This window comes from Monodelphis domestica, chromosome 7, assembly GCF_027887165.1.
Source record: "Monodelphis domestica isolate mMonDom1 chromosome 7, mMonDom1.pri, whole genome shotgun sequence".
NCBI lineage: Eukaryota > Metazoa > Chordata > Mammalia > Didelphimorphia > Didelphidae > Monodelphis > Monodelphis domestica.
The window spans coordinates 36,680,550-36,699,847 of record NC_077233.1 but is presented as its reverse complement, the minus strand read 5'-3'; the positions used below and the strand labels follow the sequence as shown (position 1 = coordinate 36,699,847).

Genomic DNA, 19,298 nt, shown 5'->3' with positions numbered 1-19,298 from the left:
GTATCTGCCAAAACACTAGAACAGATCTAGTAGTTTCTGCTGGAGGGAAAAAAGTTCTTCAATTATTTGCAAGCTATTAAAGACTCCAACAAATATGTGCATTGCATCTGAAGTGCAGCAAGTTAGAAACATCAAAAGCTCTAATCAGGCTAAAGGGAAAAGGTCCAACAGACAGGACATTGTAAAAAGCTGTTCACAACAAAGGAAATGAACACAAATCCCTAAACTGCAAGAGAATGGGAAGGCACGGTTAAGGTCAGACAGAAAGAACCCTTTGATGAATACCCACAACATTTAGAACTTGCATCAAGAAAAACATACACATTTAAAAGCAACCACAGTATCTTGTGATACAAAACTGCAAGCCCCCGGCCCTTTAAAGAAGATTTTTTAAACGGGGGCTTTCCCTACCTTCTTCCCCCGCCCCGGTCCCCCAAAAGTAAAGACATTCCCCGAACTACAGATTTATAATTAGAATCGCAAGAACAAATACAGCTGGTTCTGAAGCAATAAGAAGGGGCTGCCATCTGGGTACAACTTGAAGCCACGAAGGGATGGACGGATCTAAAGAAGGGTTTCATCTCAGTCTCTGGGATGAAACTGACAACATTCTCGGTCAATTACATTTCAAGGCTCCGATTACCCGGCTCTCGCCCTGGGCAAACTAGAGGGGGAAAGGAAAGGGGAGGGGGGCGGGAAACCTGGGCTTAGAGCTGCAGGGACCACTCCGAGCCTCTAGCAGACGGCTCCGCCTGGCTAGATCTCTCCCCATCCCCTTGGAATAGCTTACCTAACGCTCGAAAACTTGTCTTGCCTCCCCGCGCTTCTCCTGCCTGGCTTCGTGTGGAGACGTGGCTGCCTGAGTCGCTTAGAAACTTGAGCCGCTCCCAAGGGTCGGACCCGGGCGAAGGGAGAGGGCGCGCTGGCTCCCCCGGGGCCCGAGAGCGCAGCGCGCAGCCAGCTCTTGCCGGGGGCCGCTTTGGGGGTCGCCTCGTCCGCACTGCCCCCGAGCAGATAGAGCAGCAGCAGGCTGCCTAGGAACAGCAGGATCGCCACGACCTTGCAGGAGAGTCTCATGGTGTGGCGGAGCAGCCCGGGCGCGCCGCGGCCGCCCCACTGCTCATCGCGGCGCAAAGGAGTGCCCGGACTAGCTGCCTCGGCCGCTGCAGCCCGGCGCAGGCGAGGGGGGCAGCCCGGCGGCGCGCGCGCCAACGCGGCTTCTTGAGCCAGCCGCGGGGCTCCGCTGGAAGAGGAGGGGAGAGAGCCAAGGGAGGTGGGGGTTTCGAAGGAGGGGCTCCGAGTCGCTACCGTACTGTATAGAATAGCCGCTCTCCTGGCCTGGGAGCTGGAGGGGTGTGGGAGGAACAGGAGGAGCCCAGATGTTCGGGCGCCCCACCCCCCCTTATCTATCCTGGCGCCTACTGTGTGCACGACAGCCTGCTTGCTACAGTGTACCTACGTTAACAAGTAGAATACCCACCAGGTAGCTGTGCAGAAGCAATAATGAATGAATGAAAAAGAGATTATTAAACTCTTTGTAAGAGGGTTGCATTTGAAGAAGTCAGAGATTTAAAGCTGGAAGGGACCCAACTTTTCCCATTGTTTTCTTTTCTCTTCCTTCCACCTCCCCCTTTGAAAAAAAGAGAGGAGAAAAGCGGTTGGGAATGGGCCAAACAAATTGTGGCACAGAAATGTAACAGAATATGACTGTGCTGTAGGAAATGTGTGATGGACAAAGAGAAATTTGGAAAGATCTATGTGAACTGATGCAGAATGAAGGAAGCAGAGCCAAGAAAACAAGACACAGAATAACCACAATAAGGGGAATGAAAAGATCAACCCACAATTCAAAAGTAAATGTAACAAAATGATCAGTATCAAACAGGACTCAAAAGAAGAACATGAGAGGGCAAGCAGTAAAATGTCCACAGATGCTACATATTGTGCGCTTTGGGGGACTTTTTTGGGTATCAATCACTTGTACTGACTTTGTTTTCCTCTCTAAAAAAATAGTATTTGTCATAAAGAAAGGCTCTCTTAAAAGAGGAAGAGGAAGGATACATTGGGTATCTATGGAGATGTAAGAAAATAAATAAATATCAGTAAGACCTTTTTAAAAAGGGGCAGGAAAGAAGCTTGTGAAAATAGTGAAGCATCTAGGTAGCACTGTGGATAAATGCCAGGCTCAGATTCAAAGGGACTTGGGTTCAACTCTGCCCTCAGACACTGCCTCACTGTGTGCCCCTGGGCAAGTCATATAACCCCAATTGGCTCTCTTCTGTTGCTACTCTTCTGTTTTAGAATTGATACTAATATAGAAGGGAAAAGTTTGATAAATAAATAAATGAATGAAATAAAAATATGCAGTCAGTCAGGCAAAACAAATTCCTATATGGGCCATGTATGTCTTATATAACTTGGGAATTCTGATGACCACGATGACAACCAGTCAATCAAACAATAAGTACCTACTATGTACCAGATACTCTGAATTGATTACTTCCTCAAATTTCTCCTTCTTACACAAAGCTTAATAAATTCTTTTTCATTCATTTATTATTGCTTCTGCACTAATTACCTGATTGATGTCCTATTTATTAACAAAGATATGATGGACAGACAGGTAGGTAGCACAGGGGATAGAGTGCTGGACATGGAGTCAGGAAGATTCATCTTCCTGAGTTCAAATCTGGCCTCAGACACTAACTTGCCACCCTGAGCAAGTCACTAAACCCTGGTTGCTTCACTTTCTCATCTGTAAAGTAATCTGAAGAAGGAAACAATAAACTACTCCAGTATCTTTGCCAAGAAAACCCCAAATGGGTTCATGAAGAGCCAGATACAGATATGACTCAATAAAAAGTTCCCAGGTAATGTGCTAAGCACAATTCTAGACTCATGATGAAACATGCTGCTCATCTCTTGATAGAAAGATTGACAGCTTCAGTTTTAGACATGACTTTTTTTGGATCTGGTCAATTTGGGAATTTGTTTTGTTTGACTCTAGGTGTTTTTGACCTGGCTTGGTTTTTTGTATTTTCTCAATGGGATATGAGAAGGAGAAGAGATGTTACATCTTTATGTGAATATAAAATAAAATTTTACTTTAAAATGTATTTAATTCTGTAACTTGAATCCGTAACCTTCCTATCAGTAAATGGGTATCTCGATATATCTTTGGTCCTCTGGAATCATGATTAGTCGCTGCATTGATCAGAGTTTTTAAGGCTTTCAAAGTTCCAATGCCCTTGTTTTGTAAAGAAGGAAACAGACACTCAGGGAAGTTTAAGTATAGAGGGATAGGGGATAAGGGAAAATGCAAAATTGTCTCTAAAAGGGAGAGAGGAGAATTGAGCCATGAACCCTGGGAAAAGATTCGAGAAGGAGAAGGCACTGCAGAGGAGGGTTTTTGAGAGTTAACTGTATCTATACATAATGGTCCTGTCCCTGAGCTGGGAGGGAGAACCGCTGCTCCCATCAGCTCCTGTAACCTGACTAGTTTCATGGAGAAACTTGGAGGGTTTGGGCTTGGAATATACCTACGAGGACATCTGGGTTACCCTGCAGTGCTGTGGATAATTTGGCTGTGGCGATTTGGCTAAGGTAAACCAAAGGGTTTAACATCAGGGACTTTGGGTTTTTTACCCTAAGAAGCCAACCTGGGGAAGGACTCAGTCCACTTGTGAGTCCATTCTCACTAGCCCTTTTAGGGACAATTAAGGTTAGTTGATAAACAATCTAAGATGCTTAGTATAGATAGTTAATCAGATGGATTTGGGGGGTTAGATAAGATCAGGGAGCTGATAAGAAGGGTTATAGAAGATCAGAAGAGCTTTCTTGTGAGAGAGGCATAGAAAGTGGGTGGAGAGAGAGCTCTGTAGAGTCAGGGACTTATTGAATCTTAACTATCACTTCCCTTACCTTAAGAATTGTGTTTTCATATTGTCTCAAGGGGTTTTCCACTTCACTGGCCCTGGGAAGGTCCCTAGGTGGGTTTTTCATCACCAGTCCATCTGGGTCCCTCTTTATCCACATATCTCCTTTTGGAGATACATTTCTTTTTCAGAAATTAAATGACTTGCTCAGGATCATATAGGTAGTTCTTTATGTTCAGAGATATGACTGGAACCCAGTGGACTCTAACTTAAGTCATGCAAAGATCTATTCTCATTTTATAGATAAAACTGAAGCCTATAGAGGTAAAGATTCATAAATGTTCACCCAAGTAGTAAGTGGCAGAGTTGAGATTTGAGCTCAGGTCCCACAACACCAAATTTAGTCATTGAAGCTTAGCCAAACAGTCATTAAATAAGTACTGAGGCAGCTAGGTGGCACAGTGAATAGAGCCCCAGGCCTGTAGTTGGGAGGACCTGGGTTCAAATGTGACCTCAGATACTCTCTAGCTGTATGACCTTATACAAGTCACTTAACTCCAATTGCCTAGCTCTTACAGCTCTTCTGCCTTAAAAGCAATAGCTTCTAAGACAGAAGATAATGATTTATAAATAAATAAATAAATAAATAAGCAAGTATTAAATGCCTACTATGTGCCAGGCTCTGTGCTAAGAGCTGGGGATTCAAAGAAAGGCAAAAGATAGACCCAGCTCTCAAAGAGCTCACAGTCGAATGGGAGAGATAACTAAGAATAACTATGTACAAAAAAAGCTATGGACAGAAAAAATTAGAGATAATCAACAGCTCTCCCTCCACAGTACCATTGACCAGTCTTCTGACTTATTATTTGTGTGAACTTAAGAAGTCACTTAGTCTGTCTAGGCCTCAGTTTTCTCTTCTGTGAAAGGAGGAGAATATACTAGACAACCTCTAAAATCTGTTTTAGTTCTATGATCCTCAAGGAGCTTCCAATTTATTTATAATGACAAAAAATTTACAAAGTACTTCACTTGCTTTATACTCATTTTACAGATGAGAAAACAAATTCAGGGAAATTTGATGACTTTGTTCAAATAAAAAAACACAATAGAACATAGATATTCTTAATATGTAGTTCTCTAAATCAATATAGTCTATAGGGGTCCTTATGTACAGTTTAGTGACCCCTATTTCTATCTGAGTTTGATCTCATTGGACTAGACTTTCTTTTTTTTTTTTTGATTTGTTGTAACCCTTGCCTTGTGTCTTATTATTAATTCTAAGAGAGAAGAACAGCAAGTGCTAGGCAATCAGGGTGAGGTGACTTGCCTAGCATCACACTGGTCTAGACTTTAAAAAGGATTAGAAAAAATGTTGACAGTACAGATTAAAGAGCAAAGTGTGTCCTGTATCTTTTTTTCCCCAGAAAGTTCTTTGTTAAATGTTAACCAGCATACTCCTGGTTGAACTGGACAGCCACTAAGAGCTCTTCCTAGATGAGATTCCTCTTCAGATCCTTGATGAACAGTTAATATAGTTGCAGGATTTCACTACAAGTGATGAGGGGGAATAAAGAAGAAATATCCAGTGATCCCTTTACTAACTATGAACACTTCTCTGAGTCAGAAGGGGATGAAAATGGGTCATGTCCTTGGGAACTTTAGTTACCTGTGTCCTTATGATAGGCTGCTTTGGTAATTCAGGTAAGTAGAGGCAGGAACCTGTGTTCACAAGATATTTATTAAATACTCACTATGTGTCAGTCACCGTGCTAAACTCTGAGGATATAAAGGCAAGAGCTTTGGCTCTGGCCTCAAGAAGTTAACATTCTAACTGAGAAGACAACATGTAAACTTTAATGAATACACAAACAGTAGATAGAAGGAAATATGAAAGGGAAAGAGTAGAAAAGGCCTCCTATAGTAGGTGGGATTTGAGCTTAGTTGATTTTTTTTGTTGTTTTTTTAAACCCATACCTTCTGTCTCAGAATCAATAATATGGATTGGTTCCCAGGAAGAAGAGTTGTAAGGACTAGGCAATGGGGGTTAAGTGACTTGTCCAGAGTCACACAGCTAGGGAGTATCTGAAGCCAGATTTGAACCCAATATTTCCTTTCTCCAGGTTCTGTTCTCTATCCACTGAGCTACCCAGCTGCCCCTAATAGGAATATTAACAGTTATGATTCTTGTTGGGCCTAGAGGAGCAAGTATCCTCTCCTTCTTCTTCTCCACAAAGGTACCCCTCTCAGAACGTGGCCCAGGTTTAATCTTAGGGAAGTCTGGCATCTAAAGAAAGTGACTAAGCTCTTTCTCAAAGTTTCTGGCTCTTTATCCCCAAAGACATGAAGAAAAGATCACTTAAAGCCTAGGTTTTGACCTTCTCTCTACAGGAAGACTAGAGGGGCACTTAGTACGAAATATAAATCAGTATAGGGCAGGTATTTAGGCACACACACACAATAAGAGGAAATGCAAGACACTTATAAAATACCTTGATTAAAAAAAAAAACAACTTAAACTAGCAGCAGTAACGTAACTATTGTTGTACTCTGAGAGGTTGATGCACAAAATATCAAAATATGGAGAATTTCAGGGCTGCTGAATAGGGATTTCAGTTCTTCTCATTTGGGCACTGTTGTTTCCCTCAATGTCCAAATCTTCTGGCAAGCTAGACCATTGGTAAAGGTCCTCTCCTTGATGGTGGTCCTTCTCTTCTTTAAGAAGTTCTTGAGAAGATGCCAAGGGTAGCTTCTGTACCATATCTAGCACCCACTGAAAACCCAGGATGGTTTTTCCTCAATGTCTAAATCTTCTGGCAAGCTAGACCATTGGTAAAGGTCCTCTCCTTGATGGTGGTCCTTCTCTTCTTTAAGAAGTTCTTGAGAAGATGCCAAGGGTAGCTTCTGTACCATATCTAGCACCCACTGAAAACCCAGGATGGTTTTTCCTCAATGTCTAAATCTTCTGGCAAGCTAGACCATTGGTAAAGGTCCTCTCCTTGATGGTGGTCCTTCTCTTCTTTAAGAAGTTCTTGAGAAGATGCCAAGGGTAGCTTCTGTACCATATCTAGCACCCACTGAAAACCCAGGATGGTTTTTCCTCAATGTCTAAATCTTCTGGCAAGCTAGACCATTGGTAAAGGTCCTCTCCTTGATGGTGGTCCTTCTCTTCTTTAAGAAGTTCTTGAGAAGATGCCAAGGGTAGCTTCTGTACCATATCTAGCACCCACTGAAAACCCAGGATGGTTTTTCCTCAATGTCTAAATCTTCTGGCAAGCTAGACCATTGGTAAAGGTCCTCTCCTTGATGGTGGTCCTTCTCTTCTTTAAGAAGTTCTTGAGAAGATGCCAAGGGTAGCTTCTGTACCATATCTAGCACCCACTGAAAACCCAGGATGGTTTTTCCTCAATGTCTAAATCTTCTGGCAAGCTAGACCATTGGTAAAGGTCCTCTCCTTGATGGTGGTCCTTCTCTTCTTTAAGAAGTTCTTGAGAAGATGCCAAGGGTAGCTTCTGTACCATATCTAGCACCCACTGAAAACCCAGGATGGTTTTTCCTCAATGTCTAAATCTTCTGGCAAGCTAGACCATTGGTAAAGGTCCTCTCCTTGATGGTGGTCCTTCTCTTCTTTAAGAAGTTCTTGAGAAGATGCCAAGGGTAGCTTCTGTACCATATCTAGCACCCACTGAAAACCCAAGATGGGTCAACTTCTCACATTTTACAAAATTGCCTCCCTGCCTGGAATGGTAAGCCTCTCCAGATTAATGCTCCATTACCCCAACTCAGGCAAGAGACACAATACAGAAAAGGCAGCTGGTGATGGAAGATTCAGCTATAAGTTCACCTAAACCAGCACATAAGTTGACTGCTATGTGAGAGAAGTTCCTCATTTTTTGCTGGGGAGGGGGGAAGAGCTTGAGGAGTCCTGGCCCCCTTGGCAGAAAGGAAGAAGGAGACAGACAGGACAAAGCCACTTCCTTTTAAGGTCTACTGAGTCAGTGGCTCGGATGCTTGGTGGCTAATAAAAGGATTCTTTTGTCATCTCGATGTACAATTCCTTTAATTCTGAGCCACACGTGTCCTGGCAGTTGTCAAGGAAACTCAGAGCGTGTTCTATGGTATGGCCATTGAAGGCCATGCTCCCTGAGTTTACTCCAATCCAGCTATAAGCATATTCTATGGTTATTTCCAGGGAGTAAAATGAGATTCCATCTATTTCCCTTTGGAAAATTGGGACAGTGCCCATGTCCAATCCTGGAGCCAACATATACTATATATATGGAATTATGTTTCAAGATTTGCTATAGAGAAAAGAAACTCAATCGGACACTAACTAGCCCAGTGTTCACTGGTTGTTGACTTTTGAACTTAGATTTCTAAGACTATTTTCTTGGAGAATTCTAAGAGAGAAAGAAAAAAAGAGTGAGGAGGCAGGTAAGGGGGAGTTCATCTTCCATTTATTTTCTTTTAAAAATTGTATTCATTTATTTGAGATTGGATCCACCTATATCACCCAGGGGCAGTGAGGTCTGGGTCTGGAGTCAGAAAGATTCCTCTTCCTGAGTTCAAATCTAGCCTAAGACACTTAGTAGCTATGTGACCCTGGCAAGTCATCTGTTTGCCTCAGTTTCCTCAGGCATAAAATGAGCTAGAAAGGGAAATGGCAAACGCCAGTATCTTTGCCAAGAAAACCCCAAATGGAGTCACAGAGAGTTGGACACAACTGAAAAAAATGACTGAATATCTCCTCCAGGCTGAAAGTGCATCAGCCACTAGGTGATACAGTGGGTAGAGCACTGGACCTGGAGTCAGGAAGTTGGCATCAGGAAAGAGTCAGGAAGGTCCAGGAGTTCAGATTTAAACTAAAGTTTATTGGCTATGTGACCCTGGGAAAGTCACTTATTCTTTGTTTGTCTCATTTTTCTCAACGGTAAAATGGGAATAATAATAGCACCTGTCTCAGAGGGTTGTTGTGATAATCAAATCAGATATTTCTAAAGTACTTAGCATAATACCTGGCACATAGCAGGTGCTATATAAATACTTATTCCCAGAGCAGCTGGGTGGCTCAGTGGATAGAGATAGTCAGCCCTGGAGACCAGAAGTCCTGGATTCAAATTGGACTTCAAACACTTCCTAGCTGTGTGATCCTGGGCAAGTCACTTAACCTCAATTAGTTCTTATCACATTTGGCCTTGGAAATGATTCTTAGTATTGAATCTAAGAGGAAAGGGAAGGGCTTAGGAAAAAAAAAATCAATATTATTCCTACCACCACCACCCTGCCCCACTGCTGATGATCACAAAAGGTTTGACTCGTCCCATTTCCAACCAAAGTCACCATTTTACCCCCTCTTTAGGTGTTCTAGTGGCCCCATTCCTCAGGGCTCACCATATTGTTCCAGGAAGTAATATGGTCCCTCGATCAGCTTTAACCCTGCTGCAGCTCAGAACTTCTGAACTCCCAGAATCCACCAGCCTTAGCTTCCCTCAAGAGCAGGGATTATAGACATTTGACACCATATTAGAGTCATGCAGGGAGTCAAGGCTGAGCATCTCTGTCTGATACCTGTGTGCATGCCCCCCATCCCTTCTTGGGTGGGATGCTGTTGCTAAACCCAATGAGAAGATATGCCTAGGAAATGGAGCTGTTACTGGGGTAATCCTTAAAGGAACCCCCCACAAATGTTACAAGGGAAAACTACCCTTCCTCTTTTTCTCTGTGCCTTAGATATGAATCCTGGCCAATAATGCTACATGAGAAAAAATGCAATTTACTGAGTGATTTTCAAAAACAAAACACACACACATGCATACTCACAGAGGGCAGGGCTTTCCTAGAGGGGCAATTGGGCAGAGGGACACCCACATACCTAATATTAATGGTCTCTTCCCAGTTGAAAAGTCCGATTCCTTATCCCTGCTTTTGCAAGGAGAGTACAAAAATGGGGGATATTCAGTTTATTCTATTTTGACACTAAATTAATTAAAAATATTTCGTGTCTATTTTTCCCATCTCTAAAAGATCATTTTACCTTACTGGGTGACTCACAGGCATGTCATAAAGCATAATTGAACACTTTTTGTAAGTTATTTTGAACTCAAATATTGGCATTCAGAACATCATGTGTGTTATGATTGCAGGATGAGATTAGTTTCCGCTATCAAAAAAAAAAAAGGCCTCATCTCATATCATCCATTCAATTTATCCATATGGCTTTGTAACATTCATTCTCTAAACTAGGATCACAGAAAGCTAAAAATAAATTGAATGAAATGAAGTGACAGTAATGCATAAATGAGTCTTTCTGAGCAAGAAGAGTGGCCCACTTAGGCACTGAGCTTTATTGAGTAATTGAATTCCCTTAAAAAAAAAACCAACAACCAACAGCTGCCACTTTTTACCTAAACTTGACCTTGAACAACCTATTTAATTTCTTCCCTCAGTTTCTTTATTTGTAAAATGGGAGGGTCAGGCTACATGGCCCCCCTTATCGCCCTAAATTTCTGTTTCTTTGACAAATAACTTCTCTGGTTTAGATTAAGGCAGGAAAATAGAGAATTCTAGAGGGTCTGGGATTGAGACAAGTAGAGCACTTGATCTAGAGTCAATCTTCAGAGAGAGAAGTGATTTTACAGAATCGCAGAATCTCATTATCAGAAGGAATCTCTATTGTGGCCCATAACGGGTCAAGAATCTCCTCTACAACATAAATAGTTATAATTGTCTAGCCCTTGCTTGAAGAGTTCTTGTGAGTCCCCCCCTTTTTTTTTATCATTACCCCCTTTTTTTTTAATCATTACCATCTGTCTTAGTCTCAATACTATGTATTGGTCCCAAGGCAGAAAGGTAGTCAGGGCTAAGCAATTGGGGGGGGGGAGGCTTAAGTGACTTATCCAGGGTTGCACAGTTAGGATGTGTCTGAGGTCAGCTATGAACCCAGGATCTCTCTCAGTCCACTGAGCCACCCAGCTGCCCCCCAACCGAATCCCTTTCAAGGAAGTTCATTCCACTTTTGGATAACTCTCCTTGTTAGAAACATCTTTGTATTATACTTAAACTTACTTCTTTGAAATCTCTTCAGGTGCTCCTAGTTTATTCTGCTGTCAAGCAAAGCAAGTCTACTCTCTCTTCCAAGAAACAATCCTTTAAATTCTTATTTTTGCTTTTCTGATACCCTAAGTACAGTTTCTAAATTGGGGGCATTATCTGGCACATAGTAAATTATGTTCCTGTCTTTCATTTTTATTCTGTATGTCCTTTGATTTTTTAGATGTTTCTAATATCTGGAAAAATATTCTCATATTCTTTCTTCCATTTTGTCATGTAATATTAATTCATTCATATTTAAGGCCACGATGGCTGTATTTGTATTTTCCTCCACTTATTACTGCTGCATTCATGTATCCCTTTATTTATTATTTTTTTAAAGTCCTTACTTACACCTTCTTTCTTAGAATCAACAGTCAGTTCCAAGGCAGAAGAGGAATAAGGGTTAGGCAATGGGGGTTAGATGACTTGTCCAGCTGAGAAGTGATTCAAACCCAAGACTTTCCATCTCCTGGTTTCATGCTCTATATACTGAGTCACCTAGCAGCCACTATTCCCTCTTTTAAGCTAGTGCTTTGTTCAGTCTTTCTGACTCCTCATAACCCTATTTTGGTGCTCTGGACAAAGAAATGGGAGTGGTTTTCTATTTCCTTCTCTAGCTCATTTGACAGATGAGGAGACTGAGACAAACAGGGTTAAGTGATTTGCCCAGAATCACACAACTACAGGTCCTCCTGACTCCAGTCCCAGTATTTTACCCATTGGGCCATCTAGCTGCCCAAACCACTTCAGTGCTACTCTGTTACCTTCCAATTTACCTGCCTCATCCTAAGTGCCTACGTTTCTTTAATTTATTAAAAATCATTAATTTTACTTTCTTTTTATTTATTTACCTAACCAGTCCTCCCCCATTTTTTTTTAACCCTTACCTTCCATCTTGGAATCAATGCTGTGTATTGGTTCCAAGGCAGAAGAGTGGTAAGGGCTAGGCAATGGGGGTTAAGTGACTGGCCCAGGGTCACCCAACTGGAAAATGTCTGAGGCCAGATTTGAACCCAGGACCTCCTGTCTCTAGACCTGGCTCTCAATCCACTGAGCTACCCAGCTGTCCACCCTCCCCCGTTTTTTGACTCTTTCTTTCCCCTCTCAGTTAAGCATTTGGAGCAAAATCTCCCTTCTTCCCTGCAATTTCTTAGCTCAAGTAACATTACTTTGTGGTATCTTTTTCCAAGATGTTTTTATTTACCTTGTTCTGCTCCTCACTGAAATTCCTTTTCTAAACTATTTTGAATTTTATTCTATATTCATGAATGTATTTCCTTACTTGTTTCTTCCTCGTTATCCATTTTTGTCCCTGAGAGGAAGAGATTCTATAGCAAAATGTTTGAGTTTCCTTCACTATTCTATTTATATGTTATTATATCTGTAGATTCCATCCTATTCTCCTTCCCATTGTATGTTTATTTATTTTTGGTACTTCCTGTTATTCGTGACTCTTAGAAATATCAGTTCCTGGAGGAAGCAATGTTGCACAGTAGGAGGTCACACAAAATTATGTATGCCTTGTCTTCATCCTCATCACTCACCCCTCCTAAGCCTCTCTTCTGGGTAGAATGTGATGTGGAGAAGCACAACCTTTGTCACAGAATATGGTCTTTTACTGTGTCTATTCTGCCTAGATAAAATCCATTACTAGCCCTGCTCTTACCACTGATATTTACTGCATACTCACAGAAATATTCTTTTATGGCACTCATGTTAATACAGCCTCCCACTTGCCCCCAACCCGACACTTATTGAGACACTAAAGAAAAGGATGTCATCTCTGTTCATTTCTAGACTGTGTATGTGTATGTATGTAGATGAGGAAGGGTATATCTTTTGCTCTTCTCTCTGTCTCTTCCTTCTACTCTCCTCGATTGAGTGAATTCCTATTCTACTGTCATCCTCCCTCATTAAAGCTATTAATTTCCTTACAAGAGGGATGGGCTTTAGTCTATGAGATCTTCTTTATTTTTCTATAGATTTTTATGTTCCATTTATATCTTTGGCATCTTATGTAATTCTTGCTTCTTGTTATTCCTCTTTGTTCTTTTAGTCTCAATTCAATTTGTAAAAACAGCATATGATTTTGAAATAATTCATTTTATCACTTTTCTTTTGTTAAATGATGTACCTTTTGCCTTTAATTTCTTTTTGTTTAAAGTACTTATAAATCGAATGTTCTGTATATGTCTAGTTGTTATTTTTGTGGAATCTCAAATGTTTCTCTTTTTATTGAAGATCTGAATTTTTAATTTAATAATTAGATTCAACTTTGCAGGATAGATTATTTTTTGGATTACAAGCTAAATGCCTTTGCTTTCTCAAATAGTTTATTCCATTCTTTCCTCTGATTTATTATAACTGCACAGTAATCCTGACATTAAGCTGAAATTTAAACACTCTATGCCTTGTAGTTTGTAAACTCTATGTGTAGAGATCTGACCAGACCTAGGTTCATACTCACTGTTGTTTGTTTGTTTGTTTTTTAACACAAAAACTTCTTCATTTTAACCAGCTGTACTGCCATATTTTCCACGTGTGGTCCTTCTCCCAAATCTATATTCATTTTCTTTTGTATGGCTACCTAAAGTCAATGTTTTCTGTCCCTTGTGGAATGATTGGGATGGGATGGGGAAGGGGGAAATCATGCTGAGTCAATATTGTGGGGAAACAGACAGAAATCTATATAGCCAGATGCTGAAACAAGCCCATGATATAACTTATGCTGTCTACTAGAAGATAGGGTGGTAGATGTAGGAGTTTTACATATTTAAGTTCTCTGGTATAATTCAATGAGATTTGTAACATGTATGGCATTTTTATTCTATCTTCTGAATTCAGCTTTAATTACTCCAGATGTGGAATAAATTTCCTTCTTTTGAGATATAACAGTAGGATTGACTAGTGAATTTAATAGTTTAGAGCATGCACAGAGTGCTTTCCCCAAATGGAAGAAGTTGGGGGATCAATGCCCAAGAGAATTGGGGAATAATATTGTGGAAGCATTTTAAAGAGCCTTTGGACCCTGAATAGACATTTCCTAACTGTTTTTGAATTGTGAGGGGGACCTCCTTGAAACGATTGTAATCTTATTGCTGGAATGGATGGGATTAAAAAAAAAAAAAGCCCTGATCAGCCTTCTCCCTTTTTTCCTAGTTTGACCCCTTCTCCTTGTGTGACCTCTTCCTGACCATGGAGTCTGGTGATAAACAATAAGTCAACAATGTGACCTATGAATATAAGCCTTTTGGTTTTTAGCTTCTGCAATATGACAATATCCATGCCGATTTCTAACTCCCACCCCAAAAAATAGATTTGTTTCCCCTAAAAAGCAGTAAGGCACCTATCTCTTTTGACTTTGTGTCATCCAAGGGCATAAAATATCCCATGTGGCTTTGAGGCCCTCCCAACTTGGTAGAAATCTAAAGATCACTCAAGTCCATACACCTTGCCTTGATCTTTAAAAACTAAGTTAGTTAACTTACGAAAACTTCATTTCGTCCCCAAATTGATCCTGAACTAATATGGCACTGGTATCACACCCATGCCTAATACTTTTGGTGTTTGTTCCTTTGGTTTTAGGTATAGGACAATTATCTGGAAGTTATAAACTTGAGTTTTTAAAGATCAAGAAAGTGAACCACCAAAGGACAAGGATTCCAGGAATGAAGAATATCTTAAGATTTATGGTCAAGCTAGCACCAACACCTTGAGGAATACAGCTCAGGGGTAACTGAAACAAAGACTGGTATCAATGCCACATTTAGGTATGAACTTAAGTATTCCAATGCTATGTAGAAACCGTGCTAAGTCTGAACCCACTCTAAGAAGAAACCAGGATAACAATACCACAGAGTTTGGGGGGATCGTTGATTTTTGTTACACAATCTAATGGTATTGCTGGGTCAAAGAGTATGTAGAGTTTTAAAGCCCTTTAGGCCTGGTTCCAAATAGTTATTCAGAATAGTTGGACCATTTCACTATTCCACCAATAGTACATTAGTGTATCTATTTTTCCCTCATCCCTTCCAGCATTTGTCATAGCTGATACATGTGAGGTGGACTTCAAAGTTGCTTTAATTTGCATTCTCTAATAAATAGTGATTTGGAAGATTTTTTTCATTTGATGTGATGATTTTTATTTTTTTGACTACCCTTTGACCTGGCAATACTATATCTGTAACCCAAAAAAATTAAAGGAAAAGGAAAAGGACCTATTTGTACATATATGTATAATTTTTTGTGTATGTTAGCAAAGAATTGGAAATTGAGGGGCTTTGGGAGCTGTCCAGTGGTCTCTCTGAGGGTGAGGGCTGACTCTGTCTAGATATGATGATCTGATCAGGTAATGGAGATGAGAAGCAGCGTGTGCTCAGGCCCATGTGCATAGCAGTCACACAGTGTTCTGCCATAGCACAGAGGTTCATTTATTATGTAGGGTTTCAAGTACATACTTCTTTGGCACACAATCAATTTTCTGCATATATGTTTCCATGATACTCAACAACAAGGCACGTAGCCTAAGGAGATAGTCAACAAAACATTGTTGCTATAGATGAATGACATAGACAAGGTGATCTAGAGGTTGGTTCTCCCTGACCTAGGAGAATCATTGTTACTTTTGGTCAGCTTTCACAGTCCGTCACAATTACTTAGAAGATGGGTAACAAAACATTTCGTAGCTAGGTGCAAGGTTAGAGGGCAATTTAATGACAGACCAGATTGGGGTTTTCCACAATTTACAAGTTCTATTTTTCTTGTGTTACTTTAAAGCATCTGGCAATGTTGCCTGGTTTCTGTCCATAAACAGAATTCAGTGGAGTGTGTCTTGAAGGTGATTGATGTTCTTGGCTTGCCTGGCTTGTAATGGGAGTGAATGTAACTTCTGTGGAGAAGGAAAGGAAGGGGGCAATGGGTAGTGATCTCTCTGTCTTTAATTCTGTGAATGTAATCTTTTAGGGTAATAGTCTGGGGGGGATTAAGGTGGGATATATCTTTATTCTACAAGTCTTTGCTCTTATATTATTTCTTTTGTGTTGGAGAGAGAACAATAATCATCCATTATTGAAGAAAGTTAAAGAGAGAAGTCAGGGTGGGGGGGATTAGTGGGGGCCTCATTCTCTGGGGGCTGATTTGCAGACCCCACTTCCCCAGACTGTAGCCTTTTCAGCCAGTCAGGGTCCTATGGCCTCCAGCAGAGGGGATGATCTTCAATTGGAGAATGGATGAACAACCTGTGCTATATGATTGTGAGAGAATATTATTGTGCTATATGAAACGATGAACAGGATGGTTTCAGAAATACCTGGAAATTTTTTTTAAATTTAAAAAAGAGATTTGCACATCAGCTACGGGGCAGGGGGAGGAGGGAAAGGAAAGAACATGAATCATGTAACAATGGGAAAATATTCTAAATTAATTAATTAAATAAAAAATTTCCACTAAAAATAAAAATAAAAATGTTTATATTCTCCATCAAAAAAAATTTTTTTAAAGAAAGAAATACCTGGGAAGATTTATATGAACTGATACAGAGTGATGTGTACAGAACTAGAAGAATATTATATCCAGTAACAGCAATTTTGTATGATCAGCTGTGAGTGACTTGGCTATTCTGATCAATGAAATGATCTAAGACAATTTGAAAGTACTTATAATAAAGAATACTATCCACCTCCAGAGAGAGAACTAATGAACACTGAGTGAAATCTGAAGTGTAATTTTTTCACTTTATTTTTCTTGTTTTTCTTTTCTTTTCTTTTTGCTACATAGCTTGTATGGAAATAAGTTTTGCATGATTTCATATGTATAATTGAGATCACAAATTTTCTCCTTTTCAGTGGGTAGAAGAGCAAGAGGAAGAGAAAGGAACACGGAACTCAAAATTGTCACAGCTAGGTAACTCAGTGGATAGAGTACAAGGCCAAGAGATAGAAAGTCTTAAGTTCAAATTTAGTCTCAGACACTTCCTAGCTGTGTGACTCTGAACAAGTCACTTAGCCTCCACTGCCTAGCCCTTACACCTTTTTTTCCTTAGCCAAATTCTAATGGTGCCCACATTAATGAGTGGGCAACAGGCAGGAGGACCCTCATGTTCTGAAATCTTGTATTTCTCACTAGTTAGCACTATTTAAATATAAACCATAAACTCTGTAGTTTTAGCATTAGTCAAGCATAAATTATAGAATCTATATTATTAATCAGTGAACCATTCTATATTATTAAACAACTGTACTGGATCTGTAATGTTCTGTTATTAATTGCTCATATTGTTCGATATGTACTTTAGTTCTAAACTGTTAGGCATTATTATTTACCTAGAGTGCTCATCTATTGTACTGTACTCCACATCTTTGATAAAGGCATTCAAGAAGAGTAGTAAGACCTCTCCTACACTGACAAATGATGATAGGTGGGACAATGGGAGGAACATGGGACATATGTACTAAGGAATCTGGCAGTACAGAGAAATTCCCCAAACCTGCACATGATCCTTATTCCTTTTTTGGTGTTCCTGAGAACACCAAAGAGGTGTCAAAGCACAAAACATATCTCCACCTGAAATTGGATGCTCATTTTCTGGGGTTCTTAGCTCATAATGCCCAGTAATGCCCAGGTATGGACTATCTTAGGAAAAAGTAGAGATTTCCCTGGAATGGGAGGCAATGGGCCCCCAAGATCATCAATAAATATGCAAATCCTGATCCACTGAAGAGTCACCCTTTATACTATTCTAGCAGCTCTAGGATTATTCCATTAGCCTCAAGGCTATCCTTCCAGCCTCAAGGCCATTTCACTAGCTTAGGCTATAATATTATCTAAAAACTTCTTCAAATAAAATTTTTTCACACTTTTATGAATTGAACTGAGTTTTGAGCCTCCTATTCTTGGGGTGAGACCCTGCTACAAACTTGTGTGTGTTTTTCCCACAACACTAAGACAGAAGATAAGGGCTTAAAAGAAATGTTAATTTATTTATTTTTAAAGGCACTATGCTTTGTTTGCTAGGTTAAGTGACCTGCCCAATGACATCCAGCAGAGGTATTGGAGGCAAGAATATTGTATATCCTGGATAAATTACTTATCCAAGAAGGAATAAACAAAGAGGTAGAAGAAAGAGCACTGTCATAGAAACCAAGGTAGGATAGAGAATCAAGAAGAATGAGGAATGTTCAATATTCCAGAAAGGTCTAGGAAGAGGAAGAGGAAAAACAGGTCACTGGATGAAACAATGTTATTAAGATAAGAATTTAAATTTAGGTTATATGCCAAATATGAGAATTCTAAAGTAATATTGTCATCAACGATTTAAAAATACTACAGCTAAAGTCAAAATGACTTTTAGCAGCTTTATTTACAAAGAGGTGGAAAGAGTGAAAGAGGAAAAATGTAGATAAAGAGACAAAAAGTACTATCTAGCTACCAAATACCCTAAATTTAATCCTAATGTCTCCCCTAGCTACAAATACCCTGAGTTTAATCCTAATGTCTCCAGACCTCAAATGTGAATCCTAAAGCAAACTCACCAGAAAACAAAGTCCTAATTAGGAAGCCTACATCTGAAGAGCCAAGACTGCTGAGGAATCTGCTGAGAACTTTCAGTGTACACAAGGCTAAGACCGCTAATAAAATTACCAGAACTCACACTGAAGGGAGTGTCCCACCAAAATGCCAATGAGCAGAAAGGATCTCCTCAATGAAGAACTAAGTAAGGAATCACTCTACTCACTACCACAGGAGCCAAGGAAAGATTCTCCTCCTCCAATCTGACTCACTAACACAGAGTCCGGAATCCTCAAGCTGGCCTTTTTAAAGCAGTTTTCTCGAAGTCACTTCCTGTCATTTCCCCACTTTACAGGAACTAATTGCAGTCTTTTAATTTGCCTAGCACTGCCCAAGGTTGGGTGGCAGTAGCCTTTGGAGGTATGAGCTTACTCTATTACTATGTGGTACTAGAGTAGGGGTGCTTTGAGTTCTTGACTTTAGCTAAAAATAGACAAAGGAAGAGTTAATTCTATCTTCACATTAATGACTTTGGAGAAAAATGTTTGATTAGAATTGGGGAGAAGGGAAGGACAGAAGTCAGGTTGCTGGGGCTGAGGAATGAGTAAGTGGTAAAGTAGTACACCCAGTTCAAAATTATATTTAAAAAACATCAACAGAATGACAAAAACTTCAACTAAAAGTTATCGTGCTGGTATAATTAAGAGTAGGCAATGTAGCCAGGTGATGCAGTGATTGAAGTACTGGGCCTGGTGTCAGGAAGATTCATCTCCCTGAGTCCAAATCTGGTCTCAGACACTTACTAACTGGGTGACCCGGGGCATCACT

At 40.2% G+C, this 19,298-nt stretch overlaps 1 protein-coding gene across 1 annotated transcript in view; it reads right to left on the bottom strand.

Moving 5' to 3' along the window:
* Nucleotides 1-19,298, bottom strand: part of GXYLT2 (glucoside xylosyltransferase 2) — a 124,308-nt gene that overhangs the window by 86,028 nt on the left and 18,982 nt on the right. The window contains exon 2 of the mRNA XM_016424446.2: nt 791-1,455. Within this exon, the coding sequence (XP_016279932.2) occupies nt 791-1,455 (665 nt within the window). The remainder of the gene's footprint in view (nt 1-790; nt 1,456-19,298) is intronic.